The sequence below is a fragment of the Vipera berus genome, assembly GCF_964194415.1.
Source record: "Vipera berus genome assembly, chromosome: 4".
Taxonomy (NCBI): Eukaryota; Metazoa; Chordata; class Lepidosauria; order Squamata; family Viperidae; genus Vipera; species Vipera berus.
Window position 1 is genome coordinate 52871432 of NC_138206.1, and position 22922 is coordinate 52894353.

The 22922-nt window shown below is 36.8% G+C and overlaps 1 protein-coding gene across 7 annotated transcripts in view; it reads right to left on the bottom strand.

Annotated features, from left to right (window-relative positions):
• Positions 1-20865, bottom strand: part of SYNJ1 (synaptojanin 1) — a 56337-nt gene extending 35472 nt beyond the window's left edge. For 5 of the 7 annotated variants that reach the window (XM_081326442.1, XM_081326444.1, XM_081326443.1 and 2 more), the window contains exons 1-11: positions 20817-20865; positions 17319-17464; positions 10793-10879; positions 10233-10500; positions 9234-9459; positions 7786-7869; positions 6634-6695; positions 6093-6189; positions 5226-5395; positions 4896-4977; positions 1667-1819 (exon numbers count right to left, since the gene is read on the bottom strand). In XM_081326442.1, the coding sequence (XP_081182568.1) occupies positions 1667-1819; positions 4896-4977; positions 5226-5395; positions 6093-6189; positions 6634-6695; positions 7786-7869; positions 9234-9459; positions 10233-10500; positions 10793-10879; positions 17319-17442 (1353 nt within the window). In that variant the 5' untranslated portion in view covers positions 17443-17464; positions 20817-20865. The other 2 variants (XM_081326440.1, XM_081326441.1) reach the window with 2 other exon arrangements.
• Positions 20866-22922: the final 2057 nt, after the last annotated feature.

Genomic DNA, 22922 nt, shown 5'->3' on the forward strand with positions numbered 1-22922 from the left:
GCTCAGATGGTCACCTAGTTACTGACAATATACTGCTGATACATTCAACTGTTTAGAACTCAAAAACAAATATGTATTTCCAGTACATTTGCAATGCATGTGCATCTATCTACATGTCTGTATATATTGTGTTGAAATCGTAATTTAAAATTTAGAAAGAGGAAAATAGAGGAAAAATTCTTTTTTAAACAAATGATTTGCTCCATGGGGAGCATAACAAGCTGCAGTTTTTTAATTTTAAATGTCACTGTTCCTAGCCATCATGGCTAATGGAAAAAGACTGTGACAATTGCAATTCAACAAAAATATATTTATTTTAGAAATGGAAGGCGTCAGGTTGCCTACCCTGTATACAGGATAAAATAACATCTTCCAATTCCCAACGTTTATTTTTCAAAATATTCTATACTTCACAACTGAACACTTCCTGAAATGGATGCAAAAATATCTTCTAGATATTTTGGCATGTTTCAGGGTCACTGTTAAATTAAATAAAGTGTAAGTTATGAAAGCATAGGCATTGTAACATTTCAGCCTAATGTATTACTAAGAGAAATCTCAGCTGTGAGTTATTTGCCCATGCACAGCTCTGCCAATATAAAATGTCCTACAGAGCGTTGTATTGCTTCATTTATCTCAACTTTTTTCCCCTAATAAGTTTTAAATTGCTTCATTTTTATGTTTTTTAATATAGCATACTAACACTTGTAACAAATCCTTGGGCGGGGGCAGAAATTGTTGGAAGCTAGTTTTTAAACTAAAAGTATTTATATTGCATTAATTCTATGCTAACTTTTGAGGTCTGAACTAACAATCCAACACTGGCTTTTAAACAATAAAATGTATCCTAAAGGGAAAGTTACCCTTGAAAAAAGTAAACAAGAGTTTGTATCAAATCTTACCATTTTCTTTCCTTAAGTTTGGTGTACATAAGCATTTCTAAACATAATACAGAATATTTGACAATATTCAAGAATTACACTCACCAATTACATACCAGGCAATAGAAATGAACCAAGAGAAAAGCAAAAGAAAGATTAGTCAAGATGTTAAAGATTACAGTAGAAAAAAATTGACAGAATATTTCAAGTTTTAACTTGAAAGTTAATCTTCATTCATGCAATGAAAATGTAACACAATATGCTGTTTTCCTTAATGGCTACGTAAATTTCTGAAAAGTCAAGAGACAAAATATATAGAAATCTATAAGTAAAAATATATCTACTAATTTAGTCTTCATATACAACATACAGGTAACTCAGGCAAAGACAAGCTATATGAAACTTTTAGCTTGACTATTCTAATTATATAGTACCATTTGCAGCTCTCTGACAGCTATTTAATAAAACATATATCTAATGTGGTTACTCATGGACATTAAAGAGTTAAATATATAAGATTATCTGCAAAATATACCAAAAAACATGGGAAAACAAGACAAATATTAGTTTTTATAACAGTCATTTATATGATTTCTAAATAATAAAGATTAAAAAACTACAGAAAAAAAGGACTAAAAGAAGTTGAAATTGTCAAATATCCTAACTCGAGGATTAATGCAAGACTTCACTGGGATTACAATATATAGTAGTCCAAAATGCAGGAAAGATCCAGAGAGTTAAGATGCCAATAAATAACAATAGCAAATTTACTATTAAAATATTACCTTTGCTTTTCCTTCAAGAGCTCCAGTTCCAGCATATATTTTACTGACCGAGTCACCATTAACAGACCACATTGACCGAAAAACTTCCTGGAATCGAGTAACCAGCTGAGGTTTTTCAGCTAAGCCTAAAACTTCTAATTGTTTTGTTAGCATCTATAACAAAGTAACGAAAAAGTTAATTTAAACAATATCGACCAATTTAATTTTAAAAAAGCTTTTGGGCAATCTTATAAAACTGTTATTTAATCCGTTTCTAAAATTTATAGAAAACAGTATATTCTAATTATAGATCATATAATTATAATTGTAATTATAATTACAATTAGCAATGACAGGAAGATCTACAGAGTAAGATGAGCAAAAGCTTATGTTCCTGTCCTACAAAACTTATATTCTTCTTCTTTCCCGCCTTATTTATTTTAGACAGAATGAACACAGGTCAGCCTAGGTAGTGGTTAAGGCTCCAGACCTATAGGTGGAAGCTCATCGGAGGGAGGTTCAATCTGGAAATAAGGAGGAATTTCCTGATAGTAAGAATGATTAATCAATGGGAAAATTTGCCTCCAGGAGTTGCGGGTGCTCCATCACTGGAGATCTTTTAAGAAAAGACTGGACAACCATTTGTCTGGGATGGTATAGGGACACCTGCCTTGGGCAGGGCTCTGGACTAGAAGACCTCCAAGGTTCCTTCCAACCCTATGATTCTATGACTAGAAACCAGGGAACTGAGTTCTACTCCTGCCTTAAACACAAAGCCAGATGGATGACTTTGGGCCAGTGCCTCACTCTTAGCCCTACGAAGTAGGCTATATGCCTCCTATTTTCCTCACAAGAACTCTGTGAAGTGAGTTGGGCTGAGGGATAATGTCTGGCTCAAAGTCACCCAGTTATTTTTCATGACTAAGGAAGACCTAGAAATCACAGTATCCTGATTGCCAGGCCAGCACCTTAACCACTAGATGAGATCCGCTCTAAAAAAACAATTCAAATGCACAGTGAGGACGGGAAACACGATGCAGATTCTATTATGTTACATATTTTTCAACTGATTTCTTGTTTACCACAAACTATAATCTGGAAACTGAAAATTATTTCAGAACACTGTCAGAATCAGAAAGCAGGTTTGATATGGATTTCAAAATCTCATTTACAAATGCCAATTAGGAATTTGCCACTTGGGACATAAGAAACAACTCTGGACACCAAGAGATGGATAAAATAGAGAATAGTTTGCAAAGCAGCCATGTGTCTGCTTAATAAATCAAAAAGAATGTATTCCCATGAATCCAAATCAAGTTTTGAGATTAAGATTGTCGTAAAGAATTGGGACCTTCTGCAAATAGAAACTTGGCTACAGTACTCCAACACTGGAAGTTTTTAAGAAGAGACTGGCCAGCCATTTGTCTGAAATGGTATAGGGCAGACATGTCAAACACAAGGCCCGGGGGCCGGATCCAGCCCGCGAAGTAGTTTCATGCGGCCCGCAAAGCCATCCTGGAAACAGTGAGGGAACGGCCCCCACTGCCTTGGCCCTGGCCCAGAGACCCTCCTCCTGCCAGAGACCCTCAGATCTGTTGCACTCCTGCCCAGGCCCCCATAGGCACCCTTGATGCGAACGATGTAGAGCTGGCCACGCCCACCCAGGCCACACCCACCCGGCCCCCTGAGGGCAACCGCAATGCTAATGCGGCCCTCAATGAAATTGAGTTTGACACCCCTGGTATAGGGTTTCCTGCCTGAGCAGGGGGTTGGACTAGATGACCTCCAAGGTCCCTTCCAACTTCTTCTTCTTCTTCTTCTTCTTATTATTATTATTTAGTATAATTAAAAAAAATGCTGAGACAATGATGAACATGCCAGTAGATGTGTTTGATAGTATGCATATGGATGTAGAAGGGAGACAAATAAATAAGTGGAAGTTAACCTCCATATATATTTAATTAAAATATGTGCTATTACATCTGGTTGTCCACTGAAAACCTAATCCTATCTTTTACCGCTCAAACTTATCAGGACTCTCCATGATATGCCCCCCCTCCCATGATATTGCAAATACTTTCATACTCCAAAAGTTTTAATATTTCAATCAATGTTTTAATATTGCTATATTGCATTGGCAAATTCTTCTCTACTGAGACTTTCACAGGATGCTTTTTTTAAAGCATGTTCAAAATATTTTTCATGGACATACTTCTTTCTCTAATCACAATTCCTTCAATAGATGGCTGTTAAAAGAAGAGGTTAACAAAAAATAAACTTGTGAAAAATGTATTCAGGGAGATTTTTATATTGTGTATTATTTGTTGATATTTTCAGACTCTGACTGTAGGTGTTTGGTTCCTAAAATGTCAGTATTAGGAATGTTTATAGCAGGAACTTTTTTTAGTTAACCGTTGCTTCCAATAAAGTAATTGTATACATTTGTATAGATCTATTAACTCTGAAATGAAAACTTAACTCTACAAGGAAAATAAAGGACCGGAAACCTGTATTGTTATGATTTGCTCAACAATAAGACTAATTTATTAAACTTGTACGCCATGATTTATTGTCTTACAAAAATGAAAAATAAAATGGAAAAAAATAATTCATTCTCTTATAAGATGATTTAATAGTTAAGATATATTATTCAATTAATATTAATTTCAAATGGCTTGGGTCTGGGATATCTGAGGGAACACCTGCTGCCAGCATCAAGTTCCCTTCGTCCAGTGCGCTCCCACAGGGAGGGTCTTCTCAGGGTGCCGCCAGTAAAAGATTGCCGGCGGATAACACCCAGGGGGAGGGCCTTCTCAGTGGGTGTGCCTGCCCTCTGGAACCAGCTGCCGTGGAGCTTAGGACTGCCCCCGACCTCCGTTCATTTCGCCGGGACCTGAAGACCTGGCTCTTCGAGCTCTCTGACCGAGGCTGAGAATTTTAATTTTAATTGGGGTTTTTATTTTTTTCAGGGATTGATTTAATCTTTTTAATTGTTTTTAACTTTTGTATTGATTTTTGTTTTAAATACCCTGTAAACCGCCCTGAGTCCTTCGGGAAAGGGCGGCATATAAATCCAATAAAATAAATAAATAAATAAATGATTTATTGTCTTACAAAAATAAAAAATAAAATGGAAAAAATAATTCATTCTCTTATAAGATGATTTAATAGTTAAGATATATTATTCAATTAATATTAATTTCAATGTTTCCCCCCAAACTATAATTGTGGAATACTATTAGGTTCTTACCTCTAAGCCAATAAATGCTTGCACACTATTTGTTCTATCTAGACAATCCAAGCAGTTTGTTCTTATAGTACCACTCTGTGAACTGCACCAAACACAAGAAGAATATTAAATAATCTGCATATAAACTAGAATCTCTCACAAAATGTTAGTCTGGACACCACAGGTAAAGTGTTACTTTACACACATTTGTGCAAAAGTGATAGGTCACAATGACTTTCACCATTTATACTGCAGTAGTGGAAAAAGACAGCTCAGGATAAACTGCATTATTATGGCAAGAGCAAAATATAATTTTCTATCTGCAAATTAACAGAAGTCAAATAACCAAACCTTTTAACTTCTTTTCCATCAAAATAAAAAAATCCACATTCAAAGAATTTCTGGATCTGCGGCTTAAGAACACTATGCAGCTTTTCTGCTTTTCCACCTTTCACCATTTGATGATAGTCAAAATTTACCATTTTGATGTCATTAGCATGTTCAGATGCCTTCAAGTGGCTCTGTTGAGATGGCAGAAGAAAAGACAAACAAGTCAGTAGATAGATGCCAGTGAAATCTTGTAAAAATACAATGCTGCCAGCAACTATTATTTTAATTGTTTGGCTTTATTACTAACAGTTGTAAATGAACATTTTAATAAGTTCTAGATAAAATACCATGCTTCTATTAAAATTAATGTAAGATACTTTTTGAAAATCAAGATGCTTTAGTGCAGGGGTGTCAAACTGCTGGCCCGCGGGCCAGAGCGTCACAGAGAAACCGCGCCCATCACATTGCGGCAATGGGAAAAAGTTCTGTGACGTCGCGAGTTTGACATGTCTGCTTTAGTGGGACTACTGACATATTACTACTGATACTTCATCTGTCATTTATTAAGACCTGATTTTTTTCCCTATAAAATCAGTGTTAATTCATCGCCATGATTTTAAAAATAATTTTAGATTATTAATATATTGTTTTACTAAATTAATAGGGGACTAATTTTAATTGGTTTATACTTTCAAGTTTCACTTATTTTTTTAAAATACAAAAGACAATCTTATTGGTATCAAAGAGAAAAAATTATTCAACTGTTACACAGAAATGAGTTGCAAGATAATCCAATTGTTCTATCTTTATGAATGTAAGAGTTTGATAACTGCAGAACTTGTTCAATATTGCCAGAATGGCCAATTTAGTAAATTACAATATTCTTACCTGAAAAGCTTTGCTAAGCATATGTTCTCCTTCTTTTGAACCAAGAAGATTCACAATTATCTGATTACCATATATATTTTTAAGCGTATGAAAATGCCTGCAAAGTGAAAAAGGTCTGTTATCTCTGAGAGTGGTAAAAATCTAGCAACTTTAAACATCTGAGTGGAAGATGGTCTTAATCTTTAGTTACTACCAAACAGACATCTGAAGCTTTTTTCCATTTCCAACTGTGTAGTGTGGGTGAAAATAAATGGAAACTGTACAAAAGAATTGTAATCTTTAAGGCAAAGCTTATAATAGCTTATAGCAAAGCTTACTTTTGACATGGATTCATTACTCAGCAGAAAACAAAATATGATTGCATTTAAACAATTAAGATCCTAATATAAATTATATGTTACAAAATGTTTAATCAGAGTTCAACAATGCATGGGTTAATCTTTAGGTTTGCTTTAGTTCCACTGAGATTAATCACTTATTGTGAAGATACAAGATGTTAAAATTACAAATAAATCCATTCTTCTAGAAAAAAGATTTTTACCTGTCAAAGGCTGGTGCATTTGCTTCAAATCCTCTTGACATTCTGACACGATGAGATCCAACCTGAAAGAGAAAAGTGATTTAATTATTTTGAATTCGGATTCATGTCTTGTTTCAGAAAAACATTTAGATTCAGCAAATTTTATTTCTAAACTACTGAAATTTCTACCCATTTCCACTGGAATCAAGTCCATCCATCTTCCTGTAGTTGAACTGCATGAACTGCCCAAAATATGATAATCTGAAGCTAGATACAGTAACTTGTGTCTTCAATGAGAATTCCGAATTTGTTCTATGACTTATTTTCTTGGTTTTCCATGGAATTCTTAGCAGTTTTCTCCAACACCAAATCTCAATTGGGGAAGTGGTAGCCCACCCAAGTCCAAAGGTGAAAAACCTTCAAGGTGTGTGTATGTGTGTGTGTGTGGGGGGGAAACAGGGTGAGCAACTATAGCCACTCAGTCTTGTCAGGACTGAGCGTTCTAATCTTGTATTTTCCAATATTTGAGATTTTTGTAAGAAGTTCCCCAACTCAGTGCTCTCTAAATCCTGGCTGGATATTATAGGTGTTAAAATACAAAACATTCAAAGAGGAAAGCCCTTTTAAAATCACTTGAGGTACAAATAAGCAAGGCAGAAGCAAGTCTGATGTCTTCCTAAACAATAAATCTGCCAATTTAAACAACTGCGTTTTCCACAGTCTCCAAACAGAGATGATTTCTTCTAGAATGTATTAGCTAAAGGTAAAGGTTCCCCCGCACATGCGTGCTAGTCATTTCTGACTCTAGGGGCCGGTGCTCATCTCTGTTTCAAAGCCAAAGAGTCAGCGCTTGTCCGAGGACGTCTCCGTGGTCATGTGGCCAGCATGACTAGACACCAAAGGCGCACGGAACGCTGTTACCTTCCCAGCGTAGTGGTCCCTATTTTTCTACTTGCATTTTTACGTGCTTTCGAACTGCTAGGTTGGCAGAAGCTGGGACGAGTAACAGGTGCGGCACTCGGGATTCGACCTGCCAAACTGCTGACCTTCTGATCGGCAAGCTCAGCGCCCTAACCCACTGAGCCACCGTGTCCCTTGAACGTATTAGCTACCCGCCCTCTAGTTTATTCAATTATTACAGGAAATGCAATGGAAAAATGATACCCTTCATACCTGTAAGCCAGGTTGCTCCCAAAATAATGGAACAGATCCACGAATTTGTATAAAAGAAGACACACATTCATCCAGAAATATCACCTGTTGGACATATATTTATTGTATTAATTTGTCTTAAAACAAATAACAAGGCAGGGTTTTTCTTTTGGTTTTTACATATTCTTCCACAGTTCTGCATATTTAAATTTTAACACTGAGAAAGTGCATTCTATGGATTAAAATGAAATTAGCATTGAACAGTTAATTAAAATGCAGATAATCATTATTCTTCAGGCTCCTCCGTTAGGTTATGGCAATTTCTCCCTTGTGCAGTCCTTGGTGCTCTATGAGGTTGGTTGTTTTCAAGGTTTCATTACCCAAAGCTAAAAAGGAAACAAAAATACCAGAACACCTCCTTGCCACTAATAAACACCCAGATAATAATAATAATAATAATAATAATAATAATAATAATAATAATAATAATAACAACAACAACAAAAACAACAACAACAACAATAAGAAGAAGAAGAAGAAGAAGAAGAAAAAGAAGAAGAAGAAGTTGGAAGGGACCTGATTAACACTAGACAAACAAACAGTATTTTTTTTATTTTAATTCCATTTATATCCCGCCCTTCTCCGAAGACTCAGGGCGGCTTACAAACTTAGCAGTAGCCTTCATTCTATGTATATATATTTTTTAATTTTTTTTTAAATTCCATTTATATCCCACCCTTCTCCGAAGACTCAGGGCGGCTTACAAGCTTAGCAGTAGCCTTCATTCTATGTATATGCCTGCTTATTAGGGCTTTCACACACATACCCCAAGCGGCATTATTACAAAGTCAGCTTAATTGCCCCCAACAATCTGGGTCCTCATTTTACTTACCTCGGAAGGATGGAAGGTTGAGTACCCTAATAAAGTAACTACTAACTCAAGAACTACCAAGGAGAAAACAACATCCCCACCAATAGTGACAGGGCAAGCTGCTGTGTATTAGAGAAAATTCCATTCCCTTCTAGGTCTGAAGACATTACCTAGTTGGATAATAAAATGCCTGCAAAAAAACAACCAAGCTCAGGGAGTACCAAGTAAGTTTAAGTTTATTATATTTGTATACCGCCCTTCTCCCGAAGGATTCAATCCTGAGCTGCAACTCTTGGCTTGTTTACTTATTCGAAAAATTGCTATAGTGCCAAATCTTGTGCAACGTATATTCATTAATGTTCCTTTCCTAGTATATGTATTGAGAATTATTGCTTTAAAGGGCAAATTTATACAGAAATCTAAAAATAATAATAAGGCTGATTTTGTTTCTATGCCCTGTGATTTCAAATCCATACTATTATGACAAAAAACCATGCCGTGTTTCTTTTGCAGGTATAGTTTGGTTGCTCTCACCCACAAAAAATTCCCAATTTATATACTCTAATTAAATTAATGAATAGTTAAACCCTTATCATACCTGCTCTGTTTCAACAAAATTGGCCACATGGCCATCATCATTTGTTCCTCGAACATTAAATCTGGTCCCAGCTCGCTCACAGCTTAGTCGAGAAATAATGCAAGCCTTTGCTTGTTTGTGAGCTGCATAAATAGTTCTAATCTCCACTCCTCCACACATGAGTCGTAATAACCAGTCATCACACTTCACTCCATAATGTTTCAGATGCAAATGCAATGATTGATTCCTATCAGAAAATTAAGGAACGTAATTTAATTCCAAAATTAAATTTAAATCAATATATAAACCATATATGTATAAAAATAATTCCAATATGTGAATTTAGGAAAATAGGAGGAAAGTATAAAAATCATTCAGACTTAAAAATGTACATTTGAATGAAATTTCAAACATTTCAGATATTTCTACATCAAACAATATTTTATAAATTACATTCAACAAATTTCAGAGTTTATGAAAATTTCATTAGGCATTTCAAATGAAAACTTACAGAGAAAGCTTAAATGAAAATAGCAGATGGAATTTCCCATTTTAACACATTATTTGAGAATATTTTTTCCAACCATTTACAGCCTATTAGTATGCTTGTTTCTCCAGATTAATACTGACTATATTGAATAAGGTTTATTTTCATGTGAATATACAAAGAACTGGAGAATATTTGAACAACAAAGTGATAACAAAAGACTACACATTTAAATCAGAGAAGTCTTAAAGACTTCTGTGGAGTGCTTTAAACTGTGTCTGTAATTTTTTTGGTAAATGTTTAAAACCCATTTCTAAACTCAGATTTGTGTTTCTCCCCATACATAGAGACTAAATGATCAAGAAAATTTGCTTCAACTATCATTGCAAGATCTGATTTTTTAAAAATAATATATTGCTTTAAGAAAAAAGAGATGGGCAATTTTTAAAAAGGATGTGTAAAAATCACGAGACATTTCATAATGCAGCTACGTAACCTAACGTAACGAATAGACCTTTTAAAACAAAACTCACCAGAAAAACCTATTATCGGTGCTTTCTTCTTGCATATTACGATGAGCATTTAGACTAAGATCTAAACTGACTCCAGTAGAAGACCAAGCAAAATAAAAGTTTCCTGAATTCAAGACTTTGCGCACTTCAGAGACACGTTCCTCATCTGAAGGATCAGTTCTTAGTGATATCAAATCAGTGGAAGTAACACGGAAAACTTCAGAATCTTGAATTTTTCCAACGGACATGCATCCTGTGACAAGTACTAAATAATGCAGTAATGTATCTCCTGTAATAAATAAAGTACCGGTAACTGCTTACTATACTTCAAGAAAAAATAATTTGTTGTTTTACTGTTTCACTACGGAACTGAATTATTTTAAAATAATTAGTATATACATTTTTAGTAATTGATTTTCAACTCATTCAATAATATCTTGGTGTACAAACAAAATTTTCTCTGAAATGTGAAAATACAAAAAAACATCAAGAGCAATCTCAAAGAAATTCTAACAACCACTATTTTTTCTGAAGTGAAAAAAATAGACAATTTCCCAAATAAAAAAACAGGAGGGACTTACCAAGATTTAATCGTAATACTCCTAGGAGTCCATATGCATCCATTACCTTAGAGTACATATTCTTGATTGCCTCTTTCTCAGCAGATGCTGTTTAAATAAATGATCAAAGTTTACACGTCTGCCAAAAAGTTTGTTTAGAGATTCATTCTAAAGTTCTTCATTTTACTTCAAAGTACTTACAATGCAAAATAAGCAACTGAATTTGCATAATTGACGTGATTGAATACTTAGGAAAATAGATGAATGTATATGCTTTAGAACAGAGCTATCAAACTGTTTTGCAGAACTCTTGCAATATTTTGCAAGAACCTGAGAGGTTACAGATAGTTCTCAACTTACGACCCTTAGTCAGCTTATTGCCCCCAACAATCTGGGTCCTCATTTTACCTACCTTGGAAGGATGGAAGGCTGAGTCAACCTTGAGCCTGGTGGGATGCGAACCTGCACTAATTGCAGGCAGCTGGTGTTACTTAAGGAGGCATTAGCCCACTGCTCCACCAAGGCTCCACCAAGTTTTTGTCGTTCACATTTCATTTTGTCCCTCCTTTGGCATCCTTTCTTTAATGATTCTATTCCACTATTTGTTCAATATTAATGTAACTCTTGTCCTGCGGCAAGTTGGTCGTGGTGAGTTGTCCCGCGGCGAGTTGGCCACAGCAAATTGGCTGCAACAAGTTGGCTATGGCGAGTTGGCAGCGGAGAGTTGTCACAGACCCTCCCAGGATGTTTCACCTTCACCCCAGGCTGTTGGGAGCTTCCCGAGAGGCTGTGGTTGGACTGGAGCAGCTGCAGCTTCACACTGTGCTGCAGCTCAGGGGTCTTTCACTATGCCTCTTGATCAAGAGTTGTGGGAACTTTTTTAACCCACCGTTAGAATATGCCAACTTCTGATATGCAACAAGCATTCATTATAGCAACTCTTAAGCAAATTTTAATACTTTGGTTGCAGCATGTATCATGGTTGGCATCTAAAGAGGGGTGTTGGGTTTTTTTTTTTTTGGATAAGCAAGGATAAAAACCTGGATTGAGCCAGGAGGAATTCTGAATGTTATAACTGCTGTATTTCCAAGTTATTTTTTAAAAACAACGTATAGATTAAGCAATTCAAATCACTTTACAATGTGCCAATCATTTGCATAATGTTTTGCATACTAAACCCAAGAATTGGGAGGAAGAGGCCTATACTACGATAATAATGGGTTTGCTAACAGCTTTGATAACCATTTATTTCATCAAGTCCAAATATGTTCTATTTCATGGCAGCAGTAAAACATATTTCTTAATACAAAAGACAGTATGTATTGAAGCAAATTCTAATTGCTGAATGTCAAAAAAAGAAAACCTTTCTTTCACACTACTACATACTACAACATTTTACAAGCAATGATGCTACGACACGATTTAATGTATTTTCCCTTATTTTAAATGGCTGAAGTCTCATGAGATCTCACGTAATAATCAGTAGATAACATCTCTGGATATCATGGTATTCGTGTATGATTCTACATTGCTTGATCCTGCATTAATTTATAAACTCTAATATTCATTTCTGAACAGCTTCAAGTGAAATGAAACTGTTCTTAGAAGCTCTTTTTCACTTAGCTATATCCTTTAATTTACATCTCTTGACTAAAAATATTAAATATCTGCTAACAGACATAATGATCTTATCTGTTCAATTGTGTCAATTCTCAGCAATTCTATGGACTAGTTTTCTCCACATTTTCCAGTCTTGTATGGCTTCTTTCAGTTGTTTTATGCTTTTGTTGATGTCAGCCTTGATGGTGTTTAGCCCCATGATTTTTTTTTTGTTGAATAGTTCAAGCATAATTTTGCCTTTTCTAGTGAGATGGCTGGCTGCATGATATGGTCAAAATAAGGTGCAATTTTGAGATTTTATCTTTCAAAGATATGTCTGATTTTATATGGCCAGCTTGTCACTTTTGCCATTCAAGGAATGAGCAGGAGCCATTTAAAACACCACAGCTTGAATTATTCAATATTCTTCCTATCCATTTTTTTTCATGGTTCAGTTTTCACAACTGCAGATAGCTGTGGGAAACAGAAGAGTGCAGACTAATCTGCATTGCTAGGCTGATGTTCTACCATTTCTGAATTCGATTCATGCTCATCACTGCTGTGTGACTCAGTGTGATTTGACGCTTTATTTCTGGACTGTATTCATTGCTTTAATCAATCTGTGATCAAAGGAAAACGAATTCATGCATGCGTTTGATCTCTTCACTGTTGTCTGTTACTTTGACATTTCCATTCTTTGAGGTGGTCATATCAGAGTTAAGTCCAGAGACAAAACAGTGAGATCCAATCCAATCTAATTCTTTATTTGCTTACAACCAATACTCAGACGGAGTTTCCCATTTAACACATTACTTTAGAATATTCTTTCCAACCATTTACAGCCTACTACTATGCTTGCTTCTCCGGATTAATGCTGACTATATCAAATAAGGTTTATTTTCATGTGAATATACAAAGATTTGGAGAATATTTGAACAATGAAGTGATAACAAAACACTACACATTTAAAACAGAGAAGTCTTAAAAGACCTCTATGGAGTGCTTTAAACTGTGTCTTGCCAAATTATAGCTGTAACTTTCTAAACTATTAGATAGAATCCTGAGAGATTCTACGGTGTGGTTACCCAAACCTCTTCCACTCCCCCAGCTTGGGACTACACTGTCTCTTGATCCAGGTCTTTTTCTGAGAAAGTTCTGATTTGGCAAAATCCTCCCCTTTTGCTGCTGCAAGTGCACATTCCATCACATGTCATGAGCTTGGTCTTTTTGACATTTAGGAAGAGGTCAAATTTCTTGTCTTCTGCAATCCTATTGATCAGATTTTTCAGGCCTCTTTAATTTCTGAGAGCTGTGTCATCGGCACATGGAATATTGTTGATGAACCTTCCTTCAACCTTGACACTGATTTTTGATTCATCAAGTTCCAACCATGATCACTTCAGCACGTAGGTAGAACAAGAAAGGTGAAAGAATGCAACCTTGACATACTCCTTTTTCTATTTTGAAGAGTTACCTTGTGGCAAGATTGGCAGCTAATATATTTTACAAAAAAATAAAATATTGAACTAATCTGTGTCTCCATGTAGTGTTTGCACACTGACCTCCTGATTTGTGCATACTGTAGTGATTGCACCAAAATGATGAAAGGGTTGGCACGCTCCGATCTTCTAGGTCAGGGGTAGGCAACCTTGGCTCTTTTATGACTCGTGGACTTCAACTCCCAGAATTCCTGAGCCAGATATGCTGGCTTAGGAATTCTGGGAGTTGAAGTCCACGAGTCATAAAAGAGCCAAGGTTGCCTACCCCTGTTCTAGGTTTATGCACAGCTTATGGTGATTTAACACAATCCAAAGCTTTCTTGTACTCAATAAAGCCTATGTAGATGTACTTTTGATATTATTGAGATTTTTCCATGATCCAGCATGGATTTGCAATATGTCATGAGTGCCATAATCCCTACTGAATCCAGTATGAACATCTGATAATTCACTGTCAATAGTTAGCACTAGACTTGTTCTATGATCTTAAGGAGAATCTTGTTAGCATGAGGGATGAGGGCAATTATCTGCTAATTGGAGCAATCCTTCGAGTTGCCCTTTTCTGGCAGTGGAATGAAAACAAATTGTTTTCGATTCTGTAGTTATGTGTTTGTTTGCAAAATTTTCTGGCACAAGGCTCTGATGGTGGTGGATGATATAGACCTCAGTAATTCTGTGGAGATGGTATCAACACATGGGGGCTTGTTGTTTTGACAGTTGGCTCACTGCCCACACTTATTCCTGAAGGATGATTAGTTCCATTTCTGCTTCCTTTTCCTCATCACCTTGAGGAGTCTGGGCCACTTTGTTGCTACCATAAAACTCTTCTGTATTATCTCATCATCTGTCTCCCTATTAGTTAGACCAGACATGTCAAACACAAGGCCCGGGGGCCGGATCCGGCCCGCGAAGTGGTTTCATGTGGCCCGCAAAGCCATCCTGGAAACAGTGAGGGAACGGCCCCCTCTGCCTTGGCTTTGGCCCAGAGACCCTCCTTCTGCCAGAGACCCTCAGATCTGTCCCACTCCTGCCCAGGCCCCCATAGGCACCCTTGATGCCAACGATGTAGAGCTGGCCATGCCCACCCAGTAGGCCATACGCACTCACCACGCCCACCCAGTAGGCCACGCCCACCCTGGCCATACCCACCCGGCCCCCTGAGGATAACCGCAATGCTGATGCGGCCCTCAATGAAATTTGAGTTTGACATCCCTGAGTTAGACAGTTGCTTTTGATGATGCTTTTATGAGCAGTAAATGGTGCCCAAATCCTTTTGACTTGCACAACTACTTTCCTGATGTGGACCTTCATACATTCCTCTTCTAGCTGCTTGTAACAGTTGTCCTGGTATGTTGTCTTCCCTTGCTACTCCTTAGAAATCCACATTCAATCTCCTTGCTTCTTCCTGTTTGACCACTGCTTTGGCTGCTTTTCTTCACTTGGCCATTCTGGTTTATCTGAGAGCCACCTACACTTTTTCTCTGGCTTCTTGGATGGTTATGTGTTGGACTGCTGTTTTAAGGATAGTCAATTAATTTTTTTGCTACAATTTGTTGGGCATCTTCTCAGCAACATCCAGCAGTTCAAACTTATTTTTTACCTCAATTGCACATGTAGAAGATGGTGTTATACCTCTTCAGGGACCTTGTATTTTTGATGTTGCATAACTGGACTCTGATCTTAGCTACCAACAATTCATGATTTGAACTGCAATCAGCACCTGGGTATATCTTGACAGGGAGGACTGAACGGGACGAATGATAGTCCAGATAGGACACAGTTGATCTTATCACTGTGCAGTTTATTTGGTGAGGTCCAAGTGTATAAGCACACTTGTGCTGTTTGAACCAGGTATTCATAACTCAAAATCAGTTTCCATGGAAAAATTGAACCCATGAATTCCACCAGTTTTTTTCAATCCTGGCGCAGAAACGCTCTATTTTAGGCTCCATTGCATCAATCGTTGGGGCATAGACTGGACAACTATGATTTTGAGGAGTTTGGCACAGATTTGGATGATAAAAAATGTGAGGATTAACTGTTGGGAAGTTTTACACTGCTTGGGTAAGTTTCTTGCTTGTGATAATGCCACTTCATTCATTTTTCTGATGTCATATCCCAAGTAATATATAGTGAAGTCCCCAGACTGGAAATAGATATTGTCTATCCAATGTAGTTCACTAATGCTTAGGAGATAAAGGTTATCTTCTGTTTAATGATTTACCCTGACTCATTCCACAGACATTCCACGATACCATCAAATATGCCATTGTACAGCACAGATCCTTGCTTTCATCAATGCCTGCCTCAATAGCTGGGATTCCTACTGGATTTACCACAGAGACATTATTAATGCTTTGACTACTCACTGCAGATCCTTGCTCTTCCCTCCTAGCTTGTTGTATACTGTATGGCCTAGGGATCCTTCCATTTGGCACCATTTCTGATTAATTTGAAAGCCTTTCCATATTTTTTTCTTGGCAAAGTTTTTACAAGGCAAGTCGCCAGCTTTTATCTCAACCATCCCCATTTATCTAGGGTTGAGACTGGCATGCAAATATTAGATAAGTTTATCTAGTAAGTTTAAAACAAAAATTCATATTTAGAGTTGCTAACCATTTTAGCAGCTATTGAAGAAGCAGAAGTTGATGTTGCAACAGCTAACAATGCATCAGCGTCATATCCCAGACAAGTTAAAAACAGCTTTATATCACTTTATATCACATCAACAGAAATAAACCCTATATCTTTCTTTTCAAAAAGAAAAAAAACATTTTTTTTATTAAAGGGAGATTCATTAATATAAAAACCAGAGTAATTTGAATTTGAATGGGGCCAGTGTAACCGCTAAGTATGGAAATTAGAATTTAAGCAATATTTGTTTTTGTTTGTAGATTCAAGCCTTTCAGAAAATCATCAGCACAACTGGTAAGTTGGATGAGGCAGACTAGCAGAGAGAATGACTTGGATTTTACTTCTCTAGCATTCTCAACTGCATTAATTTTGTTGGTTGTGAGAAGTCGTGGTAGGTTGGGTATGGTGTATGTGTTCAATTTGATCCCCAACTGCAAGCCAATTGAACATGCCACCTGTAAGCTATTTTCTCTCTCCAAAATAATAAAAATATTAATTCATAGCATTATTACTAGCCATACTGGCTGGTCTATTGGGAATTTATGTTTCAGTCATATCTGGCAGACTACATTTAGCACAATGTCCAAAAATTCATTCATTCATTCATTCTTCTGTCTTTCGATCTATCTATTCTAATAAAATATGCTAATCAGAAAACTGCAATGTGAAAGAATAAAAAGATTAGAAATCATTAGACAGATGAAGTTACTAGCCCAACACATATGGTGACTCAAGAACATTTGTTCTGTTTTAATTTTTTATCTTTGTACATATTATCAGCAATCTGCTTATATCTGCAGTGATTTTCAACTTACAGAGAACAGCCACAGCTCCAGATTCAAACATGAGACATTCTTCCTTGTTTCTGGCTTCTACAATTACACTGAATGGTGGTGGGTCCAGTTTATGATAGATACGATAGCCTTTACTGAATGCCATTTTTCCTTTATCAAAGGCAGAACTGTACAGCAAAGTCAAAAAAGAAAACACAAAATTTTTCTAAATATTTAGAGATATCCCTAATCAAACTATCTTAATGTCATTTCAATAGAACATATTCTGAATTTATACGCACTTAACGTGTCATTATACTCACCTGATTAATGAAAGTTATCACATCACAATAAGATTCAATTCAGAAACTGATAATCTAAAGTAATTAATATAACCATTGTTACTTAATATTATGTTATTAAAACATGTATCTATCCTAATTATTACTTTCAGCTCAGATTACTATTACATGTTTTTATGCCTTCTTTAAAAACAACACAGGAACTTTGAAATGACTGTTACAACACAATGGAAATTTTTCTGAAGATAGGCTGTTTGCCTCTACTGCTACTCATCCTTTAAGCATCCAAAACAAACTTTTATTTAGCTCCTTCAAATGTTGTTGTTTTCATGCTAATATTAGTTTTATATATTTCTATAGTTAGAATTTTAAAAGCTATCAGCACTTGAAAAAAATGATATTTTTCATAATATTGTTTCCAGGGTGGATTTGATTTAAATCAAGTTGATTTAAATCATGATTTAAATCACTAGTAAAAAGGCTTGATTTAAATCAACTTGATTTAAATCATAATTTTTAAAGAGCAATGGTCATCTCTGTCCCGCAGCGGCTCCTCCTCTGACCCGCTGTCCTATTCACTTTAATGGGAAGGCTGGTGATGTGGCAGTGACAAAACAAGGTGAGGGACGTGGCGGGCAGCAGGTGAGTGGATGCCCGCTAACAGGCTCTGCCATGATGGATCTGAAATGACAGGTGCTCTTTAAATGTAAGGACTCATTCTTGCTGGTAGTTAGAATCTTTAGTATTATTTGCAAACAAAATGAAGGTTTCCTATTTAGAATAATAAGCTGTCAGGTTAGTAAAACAGCAATATCAGAACCAATTTTAGGTTAATAGGTTAATCACACATAGTTGGAAATCTACTCAAATTCTTTTATTTAACTAAAACACTCAGAGCCTGGTACATATCCACTTCTCTTCAAACAATCATACAGTTTGTAACATACATAGATTTGAAAAACAATGGGATAAAGAAATATTCCTGAACTTTGTTTTATGATTTATCTCATGGTTACTGTGAAACTGTGTGAATGCATCAATGCAGTGCGTGTTATCTCAGCTTGCAGAGTTTGGATTCATTGAATGAGTTTACCAAAAATGTAAATATTGCAGAATATACAGCCTCATGCTACATAACTAAGCTCCATTTCATGCTGAATAAGCTAAATTATCTTAAATGGAAAACTATAGATTTTTACTCCAAAAGCATTTTATTAAAATAAATTTGATAAAAAAATCCAATTTAAATTAAAAAATCCAATTTTTTTTTATTTTTTTTTATAAAAAATCACCAACTCTGATTGTTTCACAAGAAGAGTCACATATATGCACATTGAAATACCAAAACATTTTAAAGCAAATTAATTGTTTCAGTATGGGTGAAAATATATATCTGCCAAAGCACAAAATACATCCTGATGCATCTAAGCAAAATAGGGAGAGCATACATTTTATTCTGCAATGCATTCCAGGTTAAGGCTCACATCCAAATTTGTAGGGAACTAAGAGATCACAAGATGCAAAAAAATTATTCCTTTTCGTATAAAATTAAAATATCTGTATAGATGTAGAAAAACATTATATTAGACACGCTAAATAAATGAAAAGCTGTTTATAGTTTGGTCTACTAATGATAGCCATTCCAACTCTCACTGGCATATTAGTATTACAAGTGCTAAAACCCGTTAATGCAGTTAGCAAGTTGGCTAACTTCTTTACATGTTCTACTTCCATAATATCCCAAATAGGGAAGCCAGAGAAAGCATATTAGTAAATGTACCAGCAAGCTTCTCTATTATTTTATTCATATTTTAAATATATAATAGATTCCTCTCTATAGTAAATGTCATTTTTTCAATTTTTAGTTACAAGGACACACATGATAGATCTATAAATAGATCTTTATCCAAAAGTAAAGATGAGGTTGGCTATTTTCAAAGGTGATGCACTTACATCATTCTAATTACTACTGAGTATTCCACGTTCATTTAGGACTTAGCTTGAGCTGGGATAATCTGACTCAGCTTCACAACACAGAAAATTAATTTGCTTTTACTGTCATCTGCTAGAGGAGAGTAACCAAATTCCAAGAAGCAAATATGTAGACCAGAATATAAATCAGATCAGCACCAGCAACGTAGCAGGCAATTTCTACGTAGTGATAATATCACTGTTACAGACAACTAGAAATAAAATTTTATATCGTATATCTTATGAAAGAGCCTGAAACTATTCTCTGGTTTATGTCTATTCCTCTTCCTGCTTATATAGAAAAATGTATATTTTGCTTTTAACTCCATAAAAACATTTAGGAAAAGATACAGCAGAATAAAAAGCAATGGTTCTGTTATGAAGTAGCATTTCAGTATCCCATTTATCCCTTCTTATTGGAAGGTGCAGTATTTTTCCAAAGCAAAACTAATTTCTTAGGGTAGCACGAACAAGAGAAAACTGACTACTAATGGTAGAAGCAAGCAAGGGATGTAAAAGGTTTTTTAAAAACCCGCAATACTTCCAGGAACAAAAACTGCACCTTTTATGATATTAAAAGAGGCAGCAGAGAAATGTTTTTTTTTCTCAAGCAATATGCACAGACAGTTCCCTTTCCATTTCTACTACCCACCCCTTCTCTATGTTGGGTAGCCGGTTAGGTCACCAAATATCCACCACCACCACCACCACCCCTACCCCTGGCACTTCTATCTTTCTATTTCCGCATCAAAGACTCAGGAAAGGAGCAGAAAAGCTATTTGGTCAGTTGGGGGTAAAGCAAAGCAAAGCAAGTGCAAGGGGTCTCCGGGGTTCATCTTAGAACCGGCTCTCCTGCAACCACCAGACTTCTTCCCTCGTTGCGATTGTTAGTTAGGTTGGTGGTTGTGAGAGAGGCTGCAGGAAGGTACCAGCCTTGCCAAAGCAATACCAATTAAAAGGCAAAAGGCAAAAGAAAAGAATAAAAACAAAGAAGAAGCCGAGCCAACCCTCCTTCTCTCCCCCCCCCCACCTCGATAGGCTGACACCTGGGGGTGTCACCGCGGTTCATAAAGCCTCCATCTTGTGCGAGGACACCACTTCCCTTCCACACCTCCAGAAATCTTGTCCCTCCGGAAAAGACGGATCCGGTTCTTTAGGACCGTTGAGGCACGGCCAGAGAATGAGAGCGAGGAGGAGGAGGAAGAAGAAAGGGAACCACCCCCGCCCCAAACAGGTCAAACCAACCTCTTCGTGCAATGTGCCTTACCGCCTCCGACGGAGCCTCTTGGTGCCGCCGCCTGAAGCACCTGCCTCACTTCCTCTGTGATTGAGCCATCACTTCCGCATTATACCGCCTCTCGCCGGAAGCGGTGGGCGGGACTCTAGCGAGAGCGGGGCAACAAAATGCTGGCTTCCGCAAGCGGGGGTGGGGGGGCGTTTTTGTGTCTCGCTTGTCTTGCTTCTGACCCATAGGCGTCTTCTCCCCCATCCCACTTCAGCTCTTAGTACAGGGGTCTTCAAACTTGGCCCTTTTATGACTTGAGGACTTCTACTCCCAGAATTCCTCAGCCAGGCACGCTGGCTGAGGAATTCTGGGAGTAGAAGTCCACAGGTCATAAAAGGGCCAAGTTTGAAGACCCCTGTCTTAGTACTTCAGAAGGCGGTAATTGGCACCGCTAGTGGACAGTGAGTCCCCCCCCCCTGAAGTCTGTGGGCTTTTTTTTCTTCCTGACTCATAAGCGATAAGCTTAACAAACCGTGCAAGTAATTAAGGCGACCATTTCATTCCTCAAACCTTCACCGTCCTCCATCCATTTTTGAGTGCGGGTTTACGCATATTGCTCACAGCCCGTCTCGCCTGCGAAGTGACCCGGTCTGCTGGCTTTGGCGACTAAAAAAAAAACATTTTTTTTAAAAAAAGATGCTGATCAGTCAGTACCGATAAAGGAGGATGTTGGTAGCTCAGGGTCGCTTCTCCGAGCTTGCTTGTTTGCTTGCAGACGTTTCATTACGCAAACCAGGTAACACCAGGTTTGATGGTTTGATGGGTTTAGGGTTGGATCTAATTTTAACATAGTTTTAAGCATTGTATTATATTGAGCATGATTATTTAATTCTTTTAACTTTTTTAACTTTTGTATTTATATTTTGATATTTATTGCCCTGTACACCGCCCTTCGGGAGAAGGGCGGTATAAAAATTTAATAAATAAATAAATAAATAAATAAATAAGTCTATTGAGTCTTAGAAGTTTGTTGTGCAGTTTGGTTTTTCTTTTCCCAGCATATCTCTGGGACGCATTCGTGATGGCAATGGCCAGTCTCCATGTGTTCTGATGTGATGGTCTGTTCAAACTGTTCTTTGAGATTTGCTTTGGTGTGCAGATATTTACGTATTTAATCTGAGGTGTGCGTCTGGTGATCGGGAGCCGTATCATTTTTTGCCCACTTTCTTGGGCTATTTTCCTAGCTAGCACTGATGATGTTGCAGAAACGTCTGCAAGAAAATAAGCCAGCTCGTTGAGCACCAAAGACCCTCTGATCAGTTAATTTTGCTATTGCAATTTCTTTTTTTGTACAGTTAAACTTAACTTCGGTTTTCAAATGCGCTTTCATTGTAGGATATTGCTTCGTCATTTTGAATGGTAAAGTAAAAAACGCTTACCAATTTGTTTTTTTTTAAGATTGATATACTTTAAAAAAGATTTTAAGCATGTTTATCTCCAGGCCAAGCTACATTTCCAACAAATTTGCACTTTAGACATCGACAGATTTATAGTATTAACTTCATCCTATTTCTTCCTTTTTTATCGTAACAGAATTTGGTATATAATTGCATAATAAGATAGACTTGTACTCAGATGACTTCTGATAGCACTGTACAATGGAAATGGGACAGAAATATTATATACAGTTGCAAGAAAAAGTATGTGAACCCTTTGGGATTACGTAGTTTTGCATGAATTGGCCATAAAATGCGCTCTAAATGTCATGTAAGTCACAATAGAAAAACACAGTCTGCTTAAAATAATACTACACAAACATTAGCTGTTGTCATGTTTTAATTGAACATAAGATGGAAACATTCACAGTGCAGGGTGGAAAAAGTATGTGAACCCCTAGCCCAGGGATAGGCAACCTTGGGTCTTTTATGACTCGTGGACTTCAACTCCCAGAATTCCTGAGTCAGCATAGCATAGCTTAGCTGACTCAGGAATTCTGGGAGTTGAAGTCCACGAGTCATAAAAGACCCAAGGTTGCCTACCCCTGCCCTAGCCTAATGACTTCTCCAAGAGCTAATTGGAGCCAGGAGTGAGCCAACCTTGACTCCAATCAGTGTGATGATATTGGATGTGTTGCTGACAGCTGTCCTG